The 26,938-nt window shown below is 38.6% G+C and overlaps 2 protein-coding genes across 6 annotated transcripts in view; one reads left to right on the forward strand and one right to left on the reverse strand.

The window, feature by feature from the left end:
• LOC114457445 (protein EFR3 homolog B) overlaps positions 1-8,682 on the forward strand; it is a 36,624-nt gene extending 27,942 nt beyond the window's left edge. For 3 of the 5 annotated variants that reach the window (XM_028439247.1, XM_028439248.1, XM_028439249.1), the window contains 16 exons: positions 329-407; positions 540-675; positions 1,585-1,746; positions 1,847-1,958; positions 2,114-2,165; positions 2,956-3,128; positions 3,221-3,296; positions 3,429-3,590; positions 4,979-5,110; positions 5,190-5,257; positions 5,335-5,462; positions 6,020-6,111; positions 6,254-6,302; positions 6,391-6,497; positions 6,604-6,653; positions 6,737-6,842. In XM_028439247.1, the coding sequence (XP_028295048.1) occupies positions 329-407; positions 540-675; positions 1,585-1,746; positions 1,847-1,958; positions 2,114-2,165; positions 2,956-3,128; positions 3,221-3,296; positions 3,429-3,590; positions 4,979-5,110; positions 5,190-5,257; positions 5,335-5,462; positions 6,020-6,111; positions 6,254-6,302; positions 6,391-6,497; positions 6,604-6,653; positions 6,737-6,842 (1,684 nt within the window). Of the gene's footprint in view, positions 1-328; positions 408-539; positions 676-1,584; positions 1,747-1,846; positions 1,959-2,113; positions 2,166-2,955; positions 3,129-3,220; positions 3,297-3,428; positions 3,591-4,978; positions 5,111-5,189; positions 5,258-5,334; positions 5,463-6,019; positions 6,112-6,253; positions 6,303-6,390; positions 6,498-6,603; positions 6,654-6,736 lie in introns of all 5 variants that reach the window. The other 2 variants (XM_028439246.1, XM_028439250.1) reach the window with 2 other exon arrangements.
• Positions 8,683-10,290: 1,608 nt separating this feature from the next.
• On the reverse strand, positions 10,291-18,666 carry LOC114458067 (pro-opiomelanocortin-1-like). The gene is made up of 3 exons (XM_028440313.1): positions 18,545-18,666; positions 13,705-13,873; positions 10,291-10,953 (listed from the first exon to the last, which is right to left on the reverse strand). Exons 2-3 carry the CDS (start codon positions 13,828-13,830, stop codon positions 10,291-10,293), a joined length of 789 nt encoding a protein of 262 aa, XP_028296114.1. The 5' UTR covers positions 13,831-13,873; positions 18,545-18,666.
• Positions 18,667-26,938: the final 8,272 nt, after the last annotated feature.

A 26,938-nucleotide genomic window follows, 5' to 3' on the forward strand; every position in this document is an offset into this window, starting at 1 on the left:
TCCCTAAATTAAATAAAAATTGGTGAAAAAATAAACAAATCAAGACATTTAAGTATCTGTCACTTATTGCTTGGATATTGTTGATGCTTTCCTTATTTTATGTATTATTTATAACTGTAAGTGCACACTTGGGGACTTTAATGTTCAAATTGTTCTTTTGCACACTTGTGATCGAACTGGTCCCTATTTGGCCCTTGAACTACAATGAGTTTGATACCACTGCTCTAAACCCTTATTGTTTAAACCTTGTAAACATAGTTTTTATCACTTTTGATAGTGTATTACCTCCTCCTCTGTCTTTATCTTTTCCATTTGCCTTGTTTTCCAGGCACTTGGACAACCACTCTCTATGGGAGGGGAAGTCCTTTGCTGTGCGTTGCTTTAAAATCATCATGTACTCCATCCAGGTGAGACCTTCAGGCTTCATATCTTTCACAAGCTTTTTCCTCACCTGGTTCATTTTTCTATACTTTAAGGTTTTTCAGATTTGATAAGCGCATTTGTCTACTCATCGATTTGTGTGTGCGTCTCTTTTCTAGTCCCAACACTCTCACCTTGTGATCCAACAACTGCTCGGCCACCTCGACGCCAACAGCAAGAACTCAGCCACAGTGCGTGCTGGGATTGTTGAAGTGTTGCTGGAAGCAGCTGCCATTGCAGCCAGTGGGTCTGTAGGTATGTCCCTCTCATACATGCACATGCTTTGTAGGTTTTTACCCTAAATGGACTAAATGTAAAGATGGCTTACAATTGGACCAGAAGGCCCAGAGCAGGGGTTCTCAACCTTGGGCTCAGGACCCCATTTGTGGTCGCGAGACACTGGGAGGGGGTGGCCAGATGTCTTTAAGAAACTAAGAATATTTTTTGAACAACCATTTTTGCTTATTTTTACCCTTTTTCTGCAACTATAACATTTTTTCCATTTTCAAGACATTTTTGGCACTTAAAAACTCTCTCCACCACTTTTCCCACCTAATGTATAATGCATATGTTGACCGATTATTGTCACTTTTAATCTCTTTTAACCACATTCACGATTTTTCATGCCCATTATTTGCCAGTTTAAACTGTCATATTGTTCCTACTAATTGTTCCAATATTGACACTTTGAACCACTTTTACCACTTGTTCTGTCTTTTTTTGGCCACTCTAATTAGCAACTTTTAACCAATTTCTGTGGTTTTTAAAATCCCATTTCACCACCTTTTCCACCATTTTTGTTCACTTTTAACTCTTCATATCTGATTAAAACAAGGATTTTAATCTTTAATATGGCTATATACTATAGTGCAAATAATAATAAACTTCCTTGATAACAGTGGATATTATTCAGATAAATAAATGTGGTTATCACAGATTCATAAAACAATGGACCATCATTTTGCTGACTTCATGGATGAGCCCCAAAAAGCTCTCTCCTTTATTCCCTCTTATAGATGGCCCTGTCTCCACATGACTGTTCTTCAATGTTCATGTCTGTTTAACCACCTTCAGTTACAGTGGGGGTCCCCAGTCTCTGTTTTAGGGGTCGCGGGCTGAAAAGGTTGAGAACCACTGGCTTTAAGGGCTTGCTTTGTGTTTCAGGTCCTACAGTGTTGGAGGTGTTCAACACTTTGCTGCGACAGCTCCGTCTAAGTGTGGACTACGAATTAACCGGCACATATGACGGCAACACCAACATTGGCACCAAGATCATCAAAGCCCACGAAGAACGGCAGCTGCAGGAGGCCGTCATCAGAACCATTGGTGAGGAGTGGTACAAATGGAAGGAGCTGCACTCCTGTCTAATAAAATATCAAAAGTATTTTCTACAGCCATCTGATTAGCATGTGTTTCTCTCCTTTAGGGTCGTTTGCCAACACTCTACCAACCTACCAGAGGTCAGAGGTCATGCTCTTTATCATGGGCAAAATCCCAGTTCCTGGAGTACACCCAGCTCTGACCTCCACAGGCTCAGGGTGAGTTAATAACTCTAACATCATGCATGGATATTCTTTGATTTACAAGCATATCAAGAGCTGCACGTGTTTTTAACATCAACATGTTTTTCTGGTAATAATGTGTATCGTGCAAGGACACGCTTGTATCCTAATGAGTTGTTTTTCACTGGCAGGCCTGAGGGCACCAGGATGATTCAGATCATGCTGCTTAAGTCTTTGGTGCAGGTAAGTTGAACTTGTGAATTACTTGTTTTTTCCCCCATAAAAACCCAGAGTGAGATTACATTAAGTTTATGTACTAAGTTTATATACGGCATAGAACTGCAAAGAACATCTCCAGAGTGAAAGGTTTAATGGCTCAGAAAGATCAGGAGAAACTGGTCCATGCTTTTATATCCAGCAGACTGGACTATTGTAATGGTCTTCTGACAGGAATCCCGCAAAAGAGCATCAAACAGCTACAGCTGGTTCAGAACGCTGCAGCTCGAGTCTTAACCAGAACAAAGGTATATTGTAATTATATGAAATTGTATAATATAAAAAATATCCTCATATAAAACAAAACAATATTTAACAGAATAAAGTTCAATTGTAGTTCTGATCATATTTCATATTTTTTAAACTCCCACGATGTGTATGAAGTATGCAAAATACAAAAGATGATTTTTTTTTTGTTTGATTTGTATTCAAGACCCTTTGATAAGAATTACTGCATATTATTCATTACACTTTTTATAAATAAATAAATAAAAAAATGTCAAATCCAAAACTTTTTTCTTTATTCAAGACACTTTGAGAAGAATGACTGTACATTGTTCATATAGGCTACAAAGTTGATTTATTTTAACATTTTTAGTGGATTTTTTTCAATGAAAAGATATATTTTGGCTCCAAAACGGTTGAAAAGCCCTGGAGTAGGCCATGATGCCTCTTTGCTACCACAGTTCAAACGTGCAGCTATGACCTTGTTTCCTATTTGCCTGCGTTGAACAGTGTGTGTTATTTACCTGCGCAGGTAACAGCTGGTTTCCAGACCACCAACATGCTCACAGCGCTGCCCAGTTCCTTCCTGGAGCCTCTGCTTTCCTTCTCTCTGACTGAGGATCCAGAGGTTCGGCTCTTGGTGCTCCAAATCCTTCTCAGTCTCATCGACCGCCATGATAACAGGCCAAAGTTCGCCAACATAAGGTGTGTGGTTGGATTTGGATGAACACAGCTTTGTGTTATACCAGTGAGACTGACGTACCTGCGTGTTTTTGTGATGTTTTCTGTTACTGTAGCAGCATCTCGGACATCTCTATGCTTAAGCTCAAAGTGGACAAGTGCTCCAGGCAGGACAATTTATTCATGAAAAAGGTACACAAGCTTTCATTCCCCTCTAGTTTATACATCTGGCTTGTTTTATTACTTGAACTTTGCTATTTACTTTCTTGGCGTAGTCATTTCTCTTCATTGGCAACTAAACCCTTGGATTTTGTCCTCCCACAGCATGGCCAGCAGTTATACCGACACATCTACCTGGGCTGTAAGGAGCAGAGCAGCGGCCGACAACACTACGAGAGCCTCTTTGCTCTCCTAGGTCTCCTCAGCGTGGAACTGGCCAACGAGGAGGTGGTGGTGGACCTCATTCGATTGGCACTTGCCTTGCAGGTGATTTAAGATTTGATATTGAAAGAGTTTTTTCCACCTGCAGGTGTGTTGTAAAATTTAAGAGTAGATGTCAACATTGTCAACATTGCATTTTTATAAAGCAGGTTCATAGGTGTAGCTGGTGTTCCAGTTCAGCTTCTACAGTCAGTGTATGCTTTGCTTTGGATTTTCCATTCAGAAAAAATATATTAAGAAGACAAAAAACTAGTGGTTATTTGATTTTTATTTCAAAATTAAAAGATCACGCAGGGATGAGCAAAACTTTAAAAACCGAGTGATTTTCATTTGATGTTTCTAGAAACAAAAAAAGTGATGTTATAAGACAGAAACAAAACAAAAAATGCCCGTTTTTTCATATGGTGTGACCGGAAGTTGCCATTTTCAAAGAAAGAGCGTGTATGAGGAAGTTTGCCAAAATATTGCCAAAAAAAGACATCTACATGTGGTTTCCCAAGCCTAGGCTAAAATGTCTACGGAACCTTACACCGACATGATTTTTGACATGATAAAACAAGGCTTGTCTTCTGCAGAAATCTCCCATGCATATCACACCAAAGTGGGGATGAAAGAGGTTTTTGTGTCATGTATCATCTCGTTTTCCCTGAGACACACTTTTATATTATTTGGAAAAATCAACGTAGTGATCTATGTCTATCAACATCTGTTACACAGCCGCGAAAAAATGATTTCTCTCTACTACACAGCACCGTCCTCAAACGCGCTCTTACTTTGAAAACGGCAACTTTTAATCACACAGTATAGAAAAAAAAAATTTTCTTACATTTTATTTTTTGTTAAATTGAAAATCAACCGATTTTTAAAGTTTTGTTCATCTCTTTTCTACCCTTGTAAAATAAATTACCTCAATTTCATCTAAACTTTATAAGGAAGTTTTATTTTTTTTTTCCCCCACTGTCGCTAAATCTTGTTGGGTTCTTTCTTTCTTACTATGAATTTTATATTGTTAAGTTTGAGATGACTTTGTTGTATTTTGCGCTATATAAATAAATTTGATTTGAATTGAAAAAATTGAACTAAACTTTTGAACTTTAAAATGGAAATCAAATAGCCCCACTTTTCTTTTTGTTTTCTTTAATCCCTTTCTGAACGGAAAAACCTACACTGACCTGCTTCAATGTTGAAACTTCAACGTTCACTGATGGGAAACACAAAGACAATTCCAAAGATGGCTGCGCATTCTTTTGCTAATGTTGCACCTTGATTGGCAGTCAGATTCACACAGTCACCAGCTAATCTAAGACACCAGCATGTACGAGCAGTTGAAGCCCTCATTCTGCTTCTCAACAGACCGTCGCGTTATTATCAAAGTGCGTGTCCAACTTTAAACAGGAGAATGACCTTTTCGGATGTTTTTATGTCCCTGCCAGGACCTGGCTCTGTCCACTGATGAGGGCCTTCCTGTTTATACGCGCTGTGCTGTTCATGCCCTTGCTGCTGCCTACCTGAACCTCATCTGTCAGCTCACCACTGTTCCAGCCTTTTGTCAGCACATCCACGAGGTGTGGCTCTGCATTTGTTTTTAGTCTGACGGTGTTGATCCTCAGGTTGGTACTGAACTCTTTGTTTATCTGCCTTTAGGTAATCGAGGTGAGACAGAAAAACACTCCCTACCTTCTGCCCGAGGACGTATTTGTTGATAATCCCAAGTATGTTTCTGCTCATTCAAGGCTTAGATTGGATATTTTAAAGATGCTAAAAATGATTTTATACTATGACTTCTTAGACTGGCATCTTCGCTAGAGAAGGTAGAGGGAGATGTTTTGTTCCTGCAGTCGAAGATAACCGAGGTCCTTGGAGGAAGTGGATACAACACTGAAAGACTGGCCACCCCATATGTGCCACAATATACTGGTAACAAACCATTTATTTAGAAACAGTTCCTTACTCTGTTCTCACTTCGTTCTTTGAGATTTATCTTTTTTTTTTTTTTTTTTTAAATTGTACAAAATGTATAAATAAACATTTACATGTAAATACATGGGATTGTAGCCAGGGCCTGGTTTTTCAAAAGGTTTAATTTAATTTGGTAATCCTTTTTTTTTTTTTTTGCTATCCATAATGACGTAATCAATCTTACTTTTGAGCCGGTTTTTCAAAGCAACATCGGATTGGATTCATCTGATCCAGATGATCAGATGATCAGACCTGTCCCATTAGCAGGTTGGTGTCAACACATAAAAACAAAACAAAAACATTGGTAATAGGAATTAAACGCAGAGCATTTACAACAACAACATGCTAATTATACACAGTGAATGGTGAAGTGTTGGAGTGCTAATTTAAGTGCTAAATGCTAAAGTGTAAGGTGCTAGCTGACTGGAAGCTCAGGTCCCCATTCTATTGCACAATGCCAGTATATTGCTATGTGCGTTTTTGTTCACCTTTTCTTCTCTGCGCTCTGTTTCCAGATGAGGACCGATTGTCCAAGAGGAAGAGCATCGGGGAGACCATCTCACTCCAGGTGGAAGTTGAGTCTCGAAACAGTCCAGAGAAAGAAGAGGTGAGGAGGAGGGTTAGGAACTTTCTCTCACTGAGTAAACAGCGTTATTCAACCCTGATGCCAGTACAGTTCTCCACTGACAAATATGATGTAAAATGAATATAAATATAAAGTTTGACCATGTTTCTCTTCTGTTTGGCAGAGGACGCCAGCAGAGGAAATAACATTTGAAACCCTCAAAAATGCCATTGGTATGTCCGCTGTTTATCAACCCTTGAAGAGTTTTCAGTGTTTCTCTGGATTTAAAAAAAGACTTCTTTTGTGTGTGTCTCCCTCTAGTGGACAGTGTTGGCATGGAGGAGCAGGAGAGGGAGCGAAGAAGACAGGTGGTGGAAAAGTTCCAGAAGGCCCCCTTTGAGGAGATAGCTGCCCATTGTGGTGCCAGGGTACAAAAAACAATTATTTTTTTCAGTTTTCTGGAAAGACTTTGGCAGGTATTTTTTTTGTTTAGTTATTTTAATTAGCTTTATTGATTCCTTCTGTCTTCTTCAGGCCTCGATGCTGCAGAGCAAACTGAATCAGATTTTTGAGATCACAATCAGGTAATGACTCTGAAGGCACTCACAGATACACACTGATGTAGACCTGGACATCCTGATGACACGTTCCTCCCTCTTTGCTCCAGACCCCCACCCAGCCCATCTGGAACCATCTCGTCAGGTTACGGACAGAGCCAGAGTAGATCGGTGCCTATTTATGAAATGAAGTTCCCTGACCTGTGCGTGTACTAAGCCAGAGCTCTGCAGGAAAAGCCGACTCTCACTGTAAAGTCATCTGGACTCTATCCGTGGATGCACTGTGTGGTCTGACTTCACAGATTTTTGTTCCTTTTCTGTTGATTGCAGCCAAAACAGGTCAAGTTATCATAAAAAAAAAAGCTAAAACAAAAACACATACGCACACAACTCTACGATACACACTCCTCAGATGTTTGTTGAAACTCCACTGGTTGGATTTTCTTTTTAATAATGGCCAAAAAGTCTGATTATTTAAGTTAATTAAAAACTAGATTATTAGTTTTTTTCAATGTTTGATGCAACTGGAAAATTGAATTGCACTGCAGTTGTTTGTGTGTGTTTGTGTGTGTCGACTATTCCACCTCTTATTAAAGTTTAGTTTGTCCAGTGTCCCATAACCTATTTTTTTCTTTTTCACCATATGCTTTTTAACACCAATATAAGTGTGTGTGTATGTGTGTGTGTGACAGTTTTATTTAATGTTTATTTTTCTGTGTGTTCTTTGCCTCATTAAATGCTTTGCAGTTGATTTATTTGGCCTTAGTCTTAGCCAGAAGTGCTATTCTCATCTGTTAGTCTTTGTTGCGTTGGCTGCTTATCCGCTAATAAATAAATAGTTTACGCATATTTAAAGAAATCGCACCGTGCCACTGTTAGGACCATATGATATAGTGTTCACTATGTTTACCAGATCAAACACTAGATACACACTTAAATCTTTATTTTTCTCCTTAGCGTATAAATGTGTATATACAGAGATATATTAAGTCTTCAAACAGATGTACAGATGTGTGTATGTGTGTGATTGTACGTGCGCGGTGCATATGCTAATTTTAGACTGCTGTTACATTGGTTCTGTTGTTAAAAATCTCTTAAGTGATAAAACCTGAATTTAGAGGGTTTAAACGACTCATAAGAAACACACATTATCTCAATGATAATAGCTTATACAAACATGTATTGATGAGGCCGAGAAATGGACGTTTCTAATAATTTTCACTGCTTTTCCATCCTGGTCATTCCAATACTCCACCCTGTGTGCTCGTCTAGATTCTAAAAAGCCATTTATCTGTGTGTGTGTGCACACAGGTGTATATAAAACAAGTATAATGGCAATAATCTGGCAGCAGTGCGACTAACAAGCTGTGTGTTTTTATCCGTCGCTGTGCTGATGCTGTTTGATTTGGTGACGTCTCTGAGGAGCTGAACGGCCTCTTCATTGTGTTACTGTTTGTGAATGAATTGTGTTTCAGCCTTTTCGTTTACCACCAGTGTCTGGTTCGTCATGTGTCGTCGTCGTCCAGGTGACTGTCAGTTTTGCAGTTTTTTTTTTTACATCATAGCTTCGTTCGGGGTGTTTTGTCCTCCTCACATACGTACGAGTGTCACGTTTAGCCTGTTTTTACCTGCGTGTGAGTATTGATCCTCAGACCAAACTCTGCGGACTCGAGTCCAGGGACGTCTTTGGAAACAAGCAGCTGTCTGACGCTTCCAGCGGCACCTTGTAAACAACTTTTTTCGCTCTCAGTGTTTGTAGATGTGTAATTCTGTCTGCGTGTCGTCACCGCATTGTGTATAACTGAACAGATGCGAATCCAAACTTCCTTCTCTGTCATTACGTGTCTGGTTGATAGATCTGTTTACAGTAGTGCTGTTGGTCAACTCTTCATTCTGTGAACTTGCACTTTAAAAACTGGATTACTGAGTGACAAAGGCAGCTTTTACATGGAGGAAATGCCTTAGGTCTGTTATTCCTGACTTTGCATGCCAGTAATATTGCTGTGTTGTACAATAAATTTAAGTTTAACCATTAAAAAACAAAGCGAAAACATAATTACTCGGGTGTTTGTTTTCAATGGGGTCAACATTCCTGGTGTCGTTGTGAAACGCAGGAAGCTGAATTGCAATTTTCCACCAAATAAAATAACAAAACAGATAAAGAATGTTTACAATCACTGATTTTTGATGCTGTCAGTATTTCTGTAGTAAAAATAAAACAAGATCACCTAATCATGTAAAGTGAAATAATATATTTATTTTTTTACCTGGAAACAAAAATTATCTCTGCAACCATATTTCTATGAAATATATCTCTGAACTTCAACGGGAATTCAGTGAATGAAAAGACTAGTATTGGCATGTTTATGTGGAACCTTAGTAGCATTAAATATTCTTTCAGTTGCATTTAAGATGGAGACTTTAAATATACTTGGTGTGAAAATACAGATTTGTTAATAATAATGCACTGGATTTCATATACACTAGTGCGCCATCGGTACCCCCGACCACCACCAACACACACACCACATTCATCAATGTGGGTAAAGTGCCTTGCCCAAGGACACAATGACTTGACCAGACCGATATTTGAACCCCCAACCTTTCGGTTATTGGAAGACCCACTCTAATTCCAACAAAACGTGGCTGGAAAATTAGGAATTTAGAATTGGAAAGAAAAGCGTCCAAAAATAGTAATTATTTTCTCATTAAAAAAAAAAAAAAGATTTAAAAATTTTTGCCTTCACTGTCAATGGTGCGTAAATAATGTACAAGCTATTAATCTGTCAGATGTCTCCTGATGCACATTATTTATATTCTAGAATTTTCTTTTTTGCACAGCTGAGCCACGTAAGAGCATATGATGGAAATGAAGTTTATCATTGTGCAGTTTGTGACTTACCGATCATGTGACGATTGTTGATGTTAAATATCTTGTAATCAGCCAATATCCTCAATTTCAAATGTTAAACAATTATAAATTAACTTAAAAGTGGCAAAGTTACAGCAATACATGCTGAAGGATTGTTAAACTGTTATCTTTTAAAAATAGCCTGGAGTGCTTGTTAAAGGATGCATAGGATTTATTTTTTATTTTTATCAGAGGTTATTTTTTAAACCGTGGTTGCATCAAACATTCAACACCCTTACAAGTAATGTTGTGCCGATACCGATGCTAGTATTGGGCGGGGCCCCGATACGGCACTAAAAAGCTGGCATTTTGTTGGTGAAAAACAGGTCACATTTTTTTTACACCGGTATTGGCAATAAAGAGTAACTATTTAAAGCAAAGTGAAATATCCTCAAGCTAGGTAATTCACAGCTTGTTAATTCACTCTACATCTGTAGCCACAACTGCTCACAGGCAATGTGATGGCTGGTAACAGCTACAAAGCCTGAGGTGATGCAGGTCAATCCTTTAGTTGTTGCTTAGATGCGTTTTCTATTTCTAAATGAAGGTGTTGCTACCATTATACTGTAGCTGTGAATATAACTGGTGGTTTTTATGATGCATTACTGAGACAGAGCAAAGTGAAGATCAGGAGGGCAGTCAGTGCATGCATCAGGGTTTTTATTATGTCTTCCAAGTTTCACCATCTGTATTTTAAACTCAGGACATTAAGGTACAAACATGCAGTGACTAATAAGTTCTTTGAGTTTAAGTTCAGTCGTCCACTCGGCCCACTATCCTCTGCACGTCTATAATGTTCCTGTAGATCTTGCCCTGTGGCCTCTGAGGTTTCTCCTCCCACTGCTTCCCAAACATGAGGTGACGTTTAGAGGATGCTAGGTCGCCCCATCTAAAGTGATTCATGCGGTAGTTCTGATTTCTTCTCTGCTGCGACTTGGACCTGATGGAGGCTTTTAGTTTTAGGAATCCCTGATGTGGATCCCCTAGAATAGCGTTCCTGTTTGTGTCATCCTCCACGAGGCTCCTCTGCCAACGAACCTGAGCAGGAAAAAGACCCTCAGAGGACCCTCCTCCTTCTAGGGCTGAGACGAAAACCTTCACAGGCCGGCGTTTACGCCCGTACGGCTTCCCCCAGCGAAAGTGCTCCATAGAATAGGAGCGTCTGTGGTTTATGTGGGACCTCATCTTCGGGCCTACCCTTAACCCCAAAGGTTGGCTCCATTGGGAGTTCTGCATGGAGTTAGCACGCCGTACGTCATTGTGGACGGCCAAATAGTCATCATCTTCAGAGGATGAAGGTGGAAGAATCACACTGTGTAGGAGGTCATCAGTGACATCATCATTGACCCCCAGGGTCAGCGCTCTGAGCTCTGGGATTTCAGTCTGAATCACAGACAGGCAGAGGTGAACACAGTCCTGAGGAGGAAACACAAACACCATTATGCATGATAAACACCCTGCATTAGCATCGCTTAACAAAAGATCATCTGAAAACAAGAAGTCAAATCGACATCTTTAAATACTAATAACAAGATGCATAATCACAGAACAATAACGCTGTCATTATTGTGACATGACACCCGTCTTACTGTTGTCACTACTAATATAGGGAAAATGAAAAACGGTCTCTTTTTAAATTTATCTCTTTTCTAATATTTTATACCCATGCACTTTTAATCGGATAAACTTTTATACTGATTCACTTTTTATTCCGACAGATTGTTACTGTACCTTATGTTGTTTTTATGATGATTGTGTCTGTGTGGCTTGAATCTTTGACGTGTACTTGGGTTAGGGTTTGTTTGTATTGTTAAAAAAAAAAAAAAAAAGCGCATTTGTGCCTATGTTCTTGTTAAATTCTGAACTGCTTCTCAATAAACATGAAGTGTACTTGAATGTTGTTGGGAGGTGCGTGTGCAATTCTGTTGTACTTTGAGCAATGACAATAAAATGATTATTCTATTCTATTCTATTCATATGTATGAATAAGGTGTCATGAAGGCTGTCATTAAGTGTTGTTCGTTACCCTAACCATTTGTTACCCCTTTCTATCCCTACCTTAACCTTAACCATACCTAACCCCTCTAGATCCCGCCACCCAACCCAAAAAATGCCAACATAGCTCCAAAGGTGTCCTAATTTAGTGAAAGGTGTCATAGTTTAGCAAACAACACTTAATGACAGCCTTCATGACACCTTATTCATGTTAATGACAGTCTAATAATGACAGCATAATGTCAGCCTTATGTATAAAACTTCAAGTCAAGTGTTACCATGAATTGTACCCACATCACAATTCAATCTGATTAGATTAAAACATTCTATCTTTTTTTGCATATATTTTTTCCCCTAATTGCAGATTTTTGCTGTTTAAGGTTGCAGGTACTAATCCCAGATTACCCAGGATGCAAGGCAGGGCACATACCAGATATTTTCAGGGCTCACACAGAAACAGGCCAATAAAGTTTCAACACACACTCTCAACTGTAATAACGGATCATTTGTTAACTCTGCCAAGGAAGCGGTCCAACTCAAAAACTAAAAGACGGATATTGATTGAACTTGCAGGAAATATCCAAAATGGGATAAGAAACAAGTTTTTAGTTTTTGGGGACGATCCAGAATAATGGTGACTGCTGGTGACTTTGCACATTACATGCTCTAGTCATAAATTCCTTTTCACTTCCTGTTTTGATCATACTACAGCTCACCCACGCACATGATAGAAATGTCTTCCAAACCTTTAAAGTGTGAATGATCATGGTACCATGATTAGGATCACTGATCTAGAAAACTGACAATATCTGTCAAAGAAGATATTTGGCTCTTGGCAGAGGTTTGTACTCTCCCAGTGCTTTTGTTCCATACTGGTTAGAGCTGTGAATTGCTTTAAAGGTGCAGTCCGCGACTTTCAGATCCCTCTCTCCCCCTCCCTCCCCGCTGCTCTCTTGCCCTGCCTCCAAACTTTCTAAAGTCCCTCCCTCAGAGGAGCTAACAAGCTAACGTTAGCCAGACAGCAACATCACAGTAATATAACATGCACTGTTAAAAGCACATTACTGGAGCGCCTCTCTCTCTCTCTATGTGCACACATCTCAGCAACAGCAGCAGCAACACAGTGTCACTTACAGCAGCCACATGGAGGCACATGAACAACACATGCACTACAGAGTTCTAGTGTAACAATTACACATAAAACATAGTGTAAATCAAGCAGCAGTAATTACCTTTCAAGCAGAAAAGTCACTAACTCCATGTTCTACTCCTCCAGACCATACACTGTAAAAAAGATGGCGCTCCAGCCCAGGAAAGGGGCGGGGACTGTGAGCAACAGCTGTCAGACAGCCCATCAAACACAATCCTGCCTCTGATTGGTTCTTTTTGCTCAGTCGCGGTGCATTCTGGTAATCTGCCAAAGGCTGCAGGAGCGGCAGGGAGGACTAGATGAGCCTGTTTTTTTTTTCACACAATCTACTAGTTTCATGTAAAGCTGTCCTTACATAGTGACTGCTTTAGCAAATTAGACAAAAAGTCACTTTTTTAAGAGTTGCAGACTGCACCTTTAAGGCAGGGGTGTCGAGCTAATCTTAGTTCAAGGGCCACATACGACCCAGTTTAATCTCAAATTGGCCTGACCAGAAATATCCATGTTTTTGTGAAGGAAATAAAGTACAAATTAAAAAATGTGCCTCCCCAGTTTTCATTTTCACATTTAGCAAATATTGTAAGTCAATATCTTGAATGTTAAGCAATCGGTCAAAGTTCCATGAGTTTGCAACTTAAAAGTACTGCAAGCCCCATCATATGGGTCATATTTTGGTGGAGTTTATTTGAATTTGGCAATTTGGAAGGAGATTTGGTGATTTACAGTGTAATTATTACTTTGAATGAAATCTTTCTTTGGGCCCATGGACCAAATTTGAGTTTGACACTTGTGCTTAAAGGCCACTTTTGACATTTGCAGCTTAGGTAATCACATTTAAGTTGTTTTTTATCCAGTCATTTGGGTATATTTTAATTAACCATTGCAATAACTAATTTGAAATTGGGACTTTGGACATATTATTTGAACTCGTCCGATGGTTAATGCTTCCAGTCCTGACTATAGTTGTGGTTGAATTGACTGGAGTCTCTAACGGTACCACAGGAGTGAACACTCACACATACCAGTATCTTCTCCTTGTTCCTCAGGTTATAACAGATGGAGTTGTCCCAGCAAATGGATACAGAGCCTGGGACACACACGTTGATCACCACCACCACCACCACTAACAACCAACACAGACACACCATCTTCAGACTGGTGCTCGGAACTCAAACACTGGGAGGCTTTGTGCTGCAAAAAAAAAAAAACAGAGGAGAAATTCTCATTAGAAGCCTTAATTACCGTAACACTCACAAACAGACACACAAGCATTTCATTATTTCATAAACTGTGAGAAATAATCTGTTCTGTATACAGAAATAAGACAGGTATTGTTCAAAGCTGAACTTGTGGTACTCCTTCCTAACGGCATCATCTAACCTGATGAGCTTCTTTGAAAGCATAGAATTCTTAATGTGTCATGCTCTAATATAATAACAGCTGTGAGTGAAGTACTTGGCAACATTGTGCATATTTATCATTTACATTTTTTTTTTTTACTGAGACTTGGAAATGTGTTGGTGTATGTATGGTTTCTGAAAGGAGATCTTTTTAGTTTAAAAGGAGTATAATGTAGTATCCTTTATTTAGAAACAGCTGGAGAACTTGTGGTTGTGCAGATGCTGAGAAACACACGACAAGAAGATAAACTATGACAGGGTTCCTAAAAATCTCTTGTACATTACATTTTTGACACACAATTAGAGGTGAAAGTAATGGAATACAAGTACTCACGTTGCTGTAATTGAGTTGCTTTTATGGGTACTTGTACTTTTTTGAGTATATTAGTAAATCAGTAATTTTACTTGAACTTAAGTACGTTTTAAAAGAAATAAAGTAATTAATTACATTTCGACACTTCTTAACCATGACTGAGTAAAATATTATTAACGGACATTGTGAAACTACAAAAAAAGAAATGACCAAACATCAACCCTGGTAGCACACATGCATCTCGCCAACGTCGGCACGATGAATTAAGTTGCAACGGCTAGACGTATTATGGAGAGCGTTCGCTCATTGGGCATGGATTAAAGATGCTCAGCGCGGCCTCTCTACAGCTTATATGAACCTTTATTTAGCTTGGATCATTCAATTAGATAGGAATATGGCAATACTACAACAACAACAACAACAACAACAACAACAACAACAACAACAACAACAACAACAACAACAACAACAACAACAACAACAACAACAACAACAACAACAACAACAACAACAACAACAACAACACAATATACTACCACGAAATAGCTTATTATGTGCGGACAAAATAAAGAGAGACACAGTTCATGATCATGAATGTATTTTCAGCAGCATAGCCAAAAGAGCCCCAGCACAAAAACAGCTTCATAGAAGTGACATTTTACAGTTCTACAATTTTTCAAGTGGTATCACCAATTATGGGGGAAAAAAAAACACACAAATTGATGCATAAGGAGTAGAATGCCGACGCACGATCTGAGGCCGACCTCGGCGAGACGTATGCATGCTATCTGGGAAATGCGTCACATCATAGATGACCAATCAGATTAAACGTATTTTTCCATTTTTAGAATTCATAAATGTAGCTATACTTAGAAGCTGAGATGTTGTTTTATTTTTAATTGAATTCATTGGTGTTATTTTATGCCATTGTGGAAAATAAATCAAGTTCCAATTGTGCAAGATTAGGTCTCTTCCTTTTTAAGTTTATACATGAGATGTTCACTGTATGCAAGGGAACCATGGAAAGATTTATTACCAACAATAAACGTGGGGGGTGAAAGTAACTCGTAACTTTTACTTTGAGTACTATTTAATTGAGCTACTTTTTACTTGTACTAGAGTATTTTATGTATGACTTACTTGTACTTGTAATTGAGTAACAGTACTTCTACTTGAGTAGGATATATCACTACTCTTTACAGCTCTGCACATAATCTCCTACGTAAGATGTGTGCAGCCTATCATGGAAACAGTGTTTGCCTTGAGGAAATCACGACCCAGGTTGCGGTTCAGACTTTCTTCCATAAATTGCGACAGGCACGAGTAAAGCTGTGAACTTCTGATCATTTATGAGACACCTGTCACCTTTAGCCTCATGCAGTAATGAAAACTGCTACTAGAAAAATGTTTTCGATGTGTTTCATTTATGTGACATTTGTAGTTATCCAATTATTATCTAAGGCTCTTCATCCACCCTCATCGCCTGTAAGAGATTGAGCGTTAAACTACAAGTGAAGGAAATCCAAAAGCTGTCTCGTTAATAAATGAAATTAGAGCATGTAAGGAAAGATAGTAAGAGCTGATCCTATTTATTTAATTATTAGTTTGTTTGTTTGTTTGCTTATTTCCTATGTGTTGTTTGTTCGTTTATCTGTATTGGTTTTTGGTTTGTTTGCTTTTTGTCCAACTTATGTTTGTTTGTTTGTTTGTTTGGTATATTAGCAAAAAGTTAAAAAAATAAAATAAAATGACAATAAACAACAAAGAAACAAAAGTTGGGAAAAAAAGCAAACAAACAAAAAACAAAAACAAACTCATAAAAAAAGGGAAAACAATCAAACAAAAACAGGAAACAAGCATGTAAACAAACAAGCAAAGAAAAAACGCAACCTATGAACTTTAAAAAAAAGTACAGCTCCACACAACACCTAAAACAACAAAAGAAAAGTAAAAAAAACAAACAAAAAAACCCCCAAATTATTATGAATAGATTTACTTAAGAGGATATTGTTGGCCTACATTAATCAAATATACCAGAGTTTTCATCTTCAGTCCCTGGACAGAATAAGACCATAAAAACAACAGAAATATCAAATAAGACTTTATAAAAGAAAACATCAACTACAGAAACCAAAAAAACAACAACAAACAAAACACCCCATAGAATCCTAACAAATGTCAACGGATGTCATAAAGGTCTTCCAACAATTCTTGGTTCCTTCCAAACCCCTGTTTCTGTATAAAAGCAGTGTTGGAACACACTGTGGTACCAGACCCTCATGAGCATTAGGTGAACAGTATTGTTCATGGATTCCATGATTTCTTTTTCAACTCAAATTGCGTATTTGTTCTATGCTTTCATTTCAGAGTGCAATGACACAATAAACTGAATAATTTTCAATTAAAAAATGAAAAAAGTGTGGTGTTCTAAAACTTTTGACCAGTAGTGTATATAAAATAAAAACAATTAGAAAAAAACAGCAACAATCTAAAACCGAAACGAGCAAAACAACCTCATCCAATCACAACGGAAACCCCTCATCTCTAAATCTTGGCTCATCGCTTCCCTTTATGTATCAGTGCTACAGACACTGTTAATATAATCCCTCAGTGTAAACGTTGGTCTCATGACGTGTGGGAAGACTGTACTTTGCATTTAGAGCCGACCACAACGCTGATGTCATAGGAGAAGATTATATTCTCATCATTACTGAAGTTCGACTAATACGTAGTGTCATAGTTTTAGACAATGTAGAAAAAAATATAATAGAATGCTTTTATTGTCATTATACATAAGGTACAACAAAATTAAGAGACAACTCTTATGGTGAAAGATACAGAGAAAATATTTACAAGCGGACCCACTAAGATGATGAATAAACAAATAAATAAACACTGAGAACAATGAAAAACATGGAAAAAAAACAGCATGTTAATAGAAAAATGTGCTGTTTTTTGCCTCTGATGTAATGCAATCGTGAACGATTCCCATTCTTGCAGCCTGGGTTGATTCATGTTATTTTCATAATAAACAACTAAATCCTGCCATTTATTTTAGGGCTGCAGTGCTTTTCAACCTGTGGGCGTTGGCCCCAAAAGTGTGTCACAGACCAGATTTCAGTGAGCTGAAGCTATTTGCACGTGAAAACAGTTCTATTTTTTCTCAAAGCATTATGTTTCCCTGCATTTGCCTTCTCGTGAGATAGTTTGTTTTTGAATACAAGCACTTGCGGTACGGCTTTGTCTCTGTAGCGGCAGGAAATCCTTTAAGTCTTTTCAAAAATCATAAATTCGCCGAATTGCATGTTTTCTCATTGAATGTGGAATGATTTTATTTATCTTTTTTCACCACCTGCTAAACATTTTGGATCACCATTAAGCGAAACAGATCATGGTCACGCTCATTCTTTGTTCTGCCTTCTGTGTATGTAAGCACACAGTGTGGAAACAATAGGTGTACACTGGACAACATGTTGCTATGGAAAGGTGGGGCATTCATCTGAGTCGCACGTATGTTTTAAAGAATTTATGCACCAAGATTTTCCATTTCACATTACTGAAATTCTAGCTATTCACTGTTATGAAGCTGGTTTGGAATCTCCTGCATCCTCCTAACTTTTAATTATAAACTTCTGTTTCGAAATACTTATTGTCCAAATGCAAAGTAGGAAAATTGGATGTTGTTATTTCTCCCTGGTCTCGCCATTATTTCAAAACGTGACTCCTTACAGAGCTGTTACCTTTGAATCTCTGTGGACGGAGACTCGTCTCCAATCTCCCACAGTATGACTCACTCAGCTGAGCTCTGCCCTCCACTAACACTGATGGAAGAAGCCTAAAGGCTGCATTTAAGCCTCATCCACCTTTTCTCACCATAATAAGTTAAGTAAAACACTGACATTTTATATAAATCATCAAACGAGATGTTTTATTGTCATTATTATTATGAATAATAATATTAATCAAGTGATCATTGAATAGCTGTTGAAATATGAGATTATTGTTCAAATGCTTAGTTAATCAATGACTGAGTTATAGTCAATGCAACACTGATTTCTTCTTCAAAAAATTCAAAAAATGTATTTAAAAAAATTCCATGCAAATAACAATAAAGCGTATTTATACATTTTAATGTAAAACCATTTTTACCTTTTTTTTTTTCCTTCCCAGGTGTGTCGTTTTTTTCCTCCTTTTCCCCACAGCTTGTCCAAAGAGGAGAGTCCCTGTGGTGGTCCCTCTCCTGCTCTACTGCTCTCTGTAATGAAAGTGCTCAGCAGGATCTGCTGTTGCCTCCTCAGAGGAGGAACTCTCTTTTTATAGAGGCGTGAAGGAAAGAGCACTGAGTCTTAAGGCCTCGGGGTGTGATTGTGGGAAGGGGTGTCCTACTCCTCTGTGGATGGGGAGGAGGGAGATATTTCTGCTATTTCTTTTTGCGTACTGATAAAAGCAGTCCACACACACTTTTTCAATCAATAGTACAATTTAATTTAACCCTCCTATTATCCTTGGGATCAATTTGACCCCATTCAATGTTTATCATTTGATAAAAATAATAATAGTTGATTTTTTTTCTATTTTGTTTCATATTTCATGACTTTTCCTAATTTGATGCATGGGTACAATCAATTAAGCATTAAATTATCATGATGATGTTTTATCCAAATCATTCCTCATTGTGCTTTGTGTGTATTGAAATCTGCACACACTCTCTCTCTCTTGAAAATGTCCTCGAGAATAAGGTTTATTGTCAATGAGGTTTGGGAACAGCTCTTTCACAGTGAAAGTGAAGTAAAGGAGAATGTGGCTGCATCCGAATAGTCCCTCCTATCTCCTTTCCTATCCACTTTTCTATAACCCTGTGGATGACGTCACAGGATTAAGGAAAGGTGTTAGGTGACTTCCTAAGGGAGTTAGGGGAAAGGTCATCACGTTGTTTTGACAATCAGACGCATTTCCACTAGGTGACGTAATAATCCGATGGCAGCGAAGGTTCGTGACATCTGCCATGGTGAAAAACTACATTCATCCATCCATTTTCAGACCCACTTATTCCTGTTTGACAGGGTCGCGGGGGTGAAAAACTACAAATTTCCAAAAATGGACTACTAAAAGAGCATTTATAACACTTCCCCTGTGCCTCTAACCGCTGATATAATCTCAAACATCACATGGTTTGGATGTAAATCAAAGGAAAAGAGGCTACCATGCTAAGAGGAACACAAGTGAAACTAAAAGAACATTGCATTGAGAACGGTTGCTCACGCTCATCTTCCTCTCATAAATCCACATTAATCCAAAATAAATATGATTTTATGAAATCTTTACATTTATGCAAGATATAGGCCTACATAACATTGTAGGGATACAAATGTACAACCGCACACAGCATTCCTAGGTGAATGAAATATGTTGAATTAAACATAACGTCAGTCATCGTCAGTTTCCGTGAATGCTCGGATGAGCGGGTTCCTTTAAAGGAGACATATCATGCATTTAAGTCCTTCCTTTTTTACATATAAATCATACAGTTGTGGTCTATATAAAGCGGAACTGCAATGCTTGGGTCCTCATTATTATAGCTCCACGGGCACCTTTTCTACCCCTTTTCTGATGTACTTCTGAGAGCAGCTTGTTTTGGTGCGGCCCCTTTAAATGCAAATGAGACACTTCATACCCCGCCCCCTCTCCAGGTTGCAGAGGTGACACTCGGTTCAACTCCACCCTGTTCGGCCATTTTTGTAGTTTGATAGAAGAGATACGATTATTTAGCGGCGCAGAAAATGTTTATTCACACGTTATTTACAAAATGTCAACAACGGAAGACTTGATGAAAATGATGATGAACCTGCAGAACCCTAACAAGTGAGCTAACACAAGCGCCAAGCTAACGCTAGTGCCAAGCACGTAATGCATTTTTAATAGTCTTTTCGGAGACAAAAACGGCAAAATGAAATGACTAATGAAAACTTAAGACTTAAATTAAACCACGTAGGCCATATCATCAAGGATCTAAAACGAGCACACAGCGCTAACATATGAAGGCGGTGCAACTGCTAATGCTAACGAAACAATGACAGGGACGTATTATCATCACACTTGTTATTTACAGCTTACCAAAGTGCTCTGTTTGTCGTCTCCAAAGATAGAAGGAATTGAACCCTCGATCAGACAAAGTCTTTCGGCAAATCCTTCTTTATACTGGTGGAGGTTGCTGAAGCAGTCATCCTTGAAGTGCTTTGCGCACACAAAAATGACCTTACCCACAGATGTGGGTACATTTCCGTGAAAAATAAAACCCAACCAGGCACTTTGAAAAGGTTCTGATGCTGGGAGACGTTGTAATGAAGCGTGTTGGTTACTACATCCAACAACTGAACATTTTGACTTATCCTCTCGTAATTTCGGCATCCTTGAGCTTGGACTACAAAATAAAAGCGAGAAATAAAAATGCCGGATTGCTCGAAGTGTTGGACCTGGAGTTTGGCAGTTCCGCTGCTAATACTGTGACGTCATTGTTCAAAAAACGTAATAGAGAATAGAAAAATGAAAACAGATTGAAAAAAATGACCAAAACAGAATATAAAGATATCAACGGAGCACCTGAAGAGACTAATTTGAACTTTTGTGTACTTCTAAACACTAAATATACTGAAAAACTGGAGGCAAATATTCCTGGGGTCAGATTGACCACGAGGGTAAAATGTGTTAGTAATATTTGAGGATAATAGGAGGGTTAACATGAAGTACTAGTGTTAGCCTAGTGTGGAGAGGACCATTAGCAGATATGGGTGCTGCCTGTCACACTCACTCACACACCAATAAAACCAACTGGTGCTCATCAATCGCTGCCTGTAATCCCTCACGGGCCCCCTGGTTGATTCCTGATTCCTCAACAGAGACAGCGGCAGCCGAGGGCCGACAAGGGAAGTGTGCAAATCAATTCTGCTTAATTGGCTGCTTTGGCTAACGGCCGCCGGTTATTCCAGGGTGTGCATGCATCTCGTTGTGGAAACTTCATTATGGAGACCTGCACACACACACACACACGCACACACACACACACACACACACACACACACACACACACACACACACACACACACACACACACACACACACACACACACACACACACACACACACACACACACAGTGCTTTATATGGCAAAAGTGCAGTTGAAAAGATATATTTTCCTTTCAGCATGTCACTGTCACTGTTCTGTGCTCCCAGCTGCTCTGCACTGCAGACTAGGATATGTTTTTTCGATAGTGTACAAGGTCTCTGCACAATAGATAGCCTCAGCATGAATTCAGAGCAAACACATAGAGAACAATCGCTTCCATCGGGCACGATGAAGCCTACCTTATATGACTTTACATTTCATCTAAACAATGAATGCATTTATGAACTTTTTCAGAAACAACAAAAAACAGAAACTCGAGTACTCAAAACCACATTATGAAGGTCTTGGAATTGTTCTTTATTAATTCATACTTTAATTGGACTTCAAACAATTAGAGCCTGTACTACGAAGCTGGATTTCCTCTTATTGTGCTAACTTCTGGGATTAATTCCCTTTGTGTTGTACTGGCTAACCTTTTACCAGGCTGAATCACAGCAGTAACTTAGGCTAAACACCTAACCTGGTCGGGACCAGGTTATGAAGTGGATAAGATCTGAGTGAGTACAAAAGCCCCGCCTCCTGACCAATCAGTCCTCTTGGAAAATGACCCGCGCATTCTTAGAAGGTCCTGGTTGGTGCAGATCTGACAGCTGCGTTTAGGAAAGAAAGAACATTAATCGATAAATGCAATCCTTTCATTTACTGATAACATCCTTCAGGAAAGGTATAGATTTATATCTGATGGACGGATCTAGAGTCAGATACTGATGATGCCTGTGTCGGGCACTCTCCGTATTGCGGACAGATCAAGTAATCATTCATTCATACATACGCTATAGTGACGCAGACAGCATCAGCAGGAACATACTACAGTGTGTGTGATAAATGTAGAACTACCTGAATAGAAACACATCTGTAATGTAATAAAATGAAACTGATCAGTGCGCTGTCCGTTTATCATCTGACGGATTAATATTGTATAATCTCACATTTTTGCCCTTCAACAGTCAACAGCTTCTTGCCTGCATTCATTCCTTCCTGCTTTTTCTGCAGCAACAGTGTTGTTTTTGGTCAAAATAATAGATTTTCATTCTTCATATTTTTGAAGAAATATTCCTCAACTTTGACTTAAGTTGCTCTCAACAGTTTGTCCGTGATTGTGATTGGTCTGACGCTGCAATCTCCACCCCTGTCACAGGAGTGCGCACTTAGGCAGCCTGAAATCACCTCGCTTATAGTAAACATATTTATATTCTGCGTCTTAAGACATGGGTTCTCTGATGGAGAATGTTTGGCTATGTGAAGCCCGCTAACGGAGAGATATCCCAGATATACTTATCCAGCTTTGTAGTACAGGCACCTTAGCGTTAGCTCACGGATTGTTTCCTTCCTTGGAAATCTTTTCCAGTGCCTTATGTAATGAAAATGCTGGGACATCAGTCTATCTGGTTTCTAGTCAGAAATACCTCTCACTTTACGCATCATTCACCATTAATTTTTGAAGAAGTTGCAGCTAATGAGTTCACATCATATCTGCTTGCTTTCATCAAAACAAAACACGTGTAGTCAGCCTTCCGTTGACTTGTGAGCTCTCAGTCTCAGTCTCTCAGTCGTATAATTGCAATCATTTAAAGCGAACAAGGTCCCCTCTGTAGTAATCGTTGCTGAGATCACTACTTGGGCCCAGTACAAGACAAAACCTTGTCTGTAGTGGTAGCATTTCAGAGCATGGTGGAGGCCGCAAGACGTTCAATATTAATATTAACCTAACCACTCGGAACAAGCGTATCATAGTGTTTTTTCTGCAGTCTGTGCCTTCTCCTCGTCCTCCAAGGGCTCTCTTTTCTGTTTCAGGTGTCTTGATGTTGGAGCAGGCGATTCCTGATCGATAGTTTGCAGCTCAACTAGTCTGGGACACTCGGATGGTCTATCCTTCTATCCTGCTCTGTTCGTCCTTCTGTCCACTATCCCAACCAGTCAAAGCAAATGGCTGCCACCTCTGAACCTGGTTCCGCTGGAGATTTCTTCCTATAAAATAAAGGGAGTTTTTTCTTCCCACTGTCGCTAAATGCTTGTTCATGCGCATCTTGTTGGATTCATTTTTCTAACTATGGACTTATTTTGTTAAGCGCACTGAGATGACTTTGTTGTAATTTGCGCTATATAAATAGGGTTGAGTTAACTTTTTTGGATAAAGGTCTTGAGAAAAAACAAAACCACTACTATATAAAAAAAAAGTATTGACTGTGTTTTAAATGCGGCAAACCACTTCATGAGTAGCATGTCTTTAGCATTTTGATTCTTAGCTTTCATGTTTTGACATCAAAGGACTGTAGATAAGCGCACAGCTCATAAAGTAATTTCTAAAAAATTTCTACGGCCTTCTTTTGTGTGAAGTGAACCACTATGTCATGTTAAAATGGTTTGTAAATGCAATCTTAAGCATTAACGTAGCATTGGGCACACCTTTGTTTTTTTATCAATAGCTTCTTGTGTTGTGAAAAGAGAATAAGGAGTCAGTGTGTCTCGTAACATTTGGCATCCAGGAAGTGAACAGCTCACTCTTGTTGTGTGTAGCATCACGTTGTAATGCAACAGTAAAATGTGTCAGAGCTGCTTGGATACACTTAATCTTCAATATCAAAGGCTTCAAAGTAACACATATTATATGCACACATGGTTGATAAAGCACTGCAGGCTCAGTGACTTGTTGCACACATGTGTCAGATGTCTTCTTCTCTTCCTCTGAGGCAGACTTATCTCAGTCTGATTGAATGGGCTCTTACCAATCCCTATTTAGCTCATTTTTGTACCCGTGAAGTTTCTTTTTCTGTCCCCCAGTCCACATACCTGGTGTATTGATCTTTTAATACCATTGTCTCTTTTGCTCTCCGCGTTCGTGCCTGCAATCCAAGTGATCTTCTTAGAGAAAGACATGTAAACCCCTCTGAGAAGTGTTCAGCACAGCGTCGGCTTGATGAAAAACCCTAGCTGCGCACCGTAACTATTTGACTCGTGACACTCTCACGTCTCACAACACGTTTCTCTAAAATCACGCGCTCCTTAATGACAATGAAAAATTGGAAAATGTATTTCTTTTTTTTGGCTTGTGTGAAATATGGAACAAAAATTAGGTCAAATACTCTAAAGAAAGCAGAAAATGTTAATCTGATGGAATCAAATGGAAGACAAAGAACTCACACAATCATTCATTTATTTGGTACACTTACCAAATTAGTTACATTATTTTTTAAATGTGGAAGGAATCAATTGTGACTTAGTATTACTAAGAAAATGTTGTCCATGGAAACTGATTTACTTAAAAAGTAGCAAAACCCTGAGATTTTGGCTGATGTGCGTCTAGGCTGGAATATCAAAAAATGCCCAGTCTAGACTATATAATCTCTAAAGATATGCTATGCTAACTAGCTGCTTAATACGCACTATACCTCTCTATTCGAAATCCTCTCAATCCAACCTAACATACTGTATTATCCAGAACTACTGTATTGGCCATTCCAAGAATTTAGCAGTTTTCCAAGAAAAATACAACTTTATGCTGTTTATTCTACTATTAAAACTGGCTGAGATATCTTACATTTTAAACTTTATTGTATTTTTTATACTCTCTTTTCCACCGTGAATGCATATGAACCAGCACCACTCCCCGCTTCAGAAACTTAAATTTATTACCAGTATTTGCTTTTTTTTTTTTTTTAAGCAAACACCTTATTTCAGGCTTTATGAATAAAAACAAATCTACACCCTCAACTTTAAATGAAAAAAATATACGTCAGGAAATTCGATGCTCACGAAAAATTACAGAGTCGGCAGGTAATAGTTCTTACAGTAGGGGCAGGGCCAACAGTGGAGGTTTATGATGTAAGAAGTCACCAAAACATCACAAACCACCAAAGTTGTTTTTGGGGGGTTTAGTTCCACTTTAAAAATATTTCCCCTTCCTCAATTTTTTAGGACAGTGTTACAGTTATTATTATTATTACACTCAGGCCTTAAGCTTGTAACTTAATCTGATTCTGATTCTTCTCTGTCTCTGTGTGATTAATACTATTTTCTTACCCTAACAAAAACATTGATTAATGACAATAATGATAATTCCCAATAATGTTTTTGAAACTATTTAAATATCTGTGAGTGTGCATTGTTGTTTGTAGAGCATGAGACATTTTACATGTGACCCTTCTGAATGAATAAAATGTTATCAGAAGCACTTTTGTTCACTTCCCTCACTCTGAGACCAGCCTCTTCTCTGTAGCATAGTGGTTCTCAAACTGGGGTCCAAGGACTCCCGGAGGTCCGTGGCATGATGGCTGCATCGATAAATTTTTACAAAAAAAATAAAAGTGCACATATGTTATTTATTGTTAATGCATTAACCCTCCTATTACCCTTGGGGTCAATTTGACCCCATTCAGTGTTTATCATTAAAATATATTGATGTGCTGAACACAATATGCATGCATTGGTGTTCCTATGGGGTCAATTTGACCCCGAGCTGTTTTAGCTGTGTAAAACTAGTCAGTCTTTGTTTGACCTGATGGTGGCGCTGCAGGAAAGGTCATACCATCACCACAACCAATAAGGTTCACACTCTTGTGGTCATTAATGTTGTCAGTAATTTTTAGAATATTTGAATGAAAACTATTCAAGATAAATGAATTCTAATTTAAAAGTTCATTATCAGGTGTTATTTATGTATTCAACAAATGAACAAAGTGCCTGACACAAAAACGTGGTAAATGTCACTGGGGTCAGATTGACCCCAAGGGTAAAATATGTTCGTCACATTTGAGGATAATAGGAGGGTTAAACACATTTTATGTTAGATTCTCAACTTGCAAAACAAAGAAGCTTTCACCAAGTCCTCTGCTCAAAGAGTACAAAGATATATTTATAAATACACACCCAACAATCAACTGAAAGCAACCTTTAATGGTAAATTATGATGTTGTTAGAAGGGGTGCCAGGGTCCACTGATGGTTTCTTAGATGAGGTTTTTTTTTTTTAACATACATCACATGATCCCTGAATTACTTCCAACAAACTTTCTTATTTCATTTGGCATGTTTTACTCAGAGCATCCAACAGTTTGGCTCTTTGTGTTAGTTTACTGATGAGATGCTAGATATTAGATAACAGAGTCTCTTTACTACGTCAGAGAAGACAAAGCTTTGTACTGCATAGTGGGAGAAGATGGAGTGGCTTTGTTGTCTGTAGATGATCAAACTGCAGCTTTCCAGTCATCCCTGCATCCATCGTCCCTCCATCTATCCATAAATCTGACCATCCATTAATCAATCTATCCATCCATCCATCCATCCATCCATCCATCCATCCACCTATCCCTCAAACCATTTCTGTCATTCATACTAAAACAGTCTTAGATAATTTGCTGGTC

This window comes from Gouania willdenowi, chromosome 24 (assembly GCF_900634775.1).
Source record: "Gouania willdenowi chromosome 24, fGouWil2.1, whole genome shotgun sequence".
In the NCBI taxonomy this organism is placed as follows: Eukaryota; Metazoa; Chordata; class Actinopteri; order Blenniiformes; family Gobiesocidae; genus Gouania; species Gouania willdenowi.

Bases quoted from the DNA above. Each gene is read 5' to 3' on its own strand.
- LOC114458067 (XM_028440313.1), bottom strand. From the start codon at position 13,830: ATGGTGTGTCTGTGTTGGTTGTTAGTGGTGGTGGTGGTGGTGATCAAC. The intron at 10,954-13,704 runs GTATGTGTGAGT...TTTCCTCCTCAG, and splicing joins GGAACAAGGAGAAGATACTG to GACTGTGTTCACCTCTGCCT.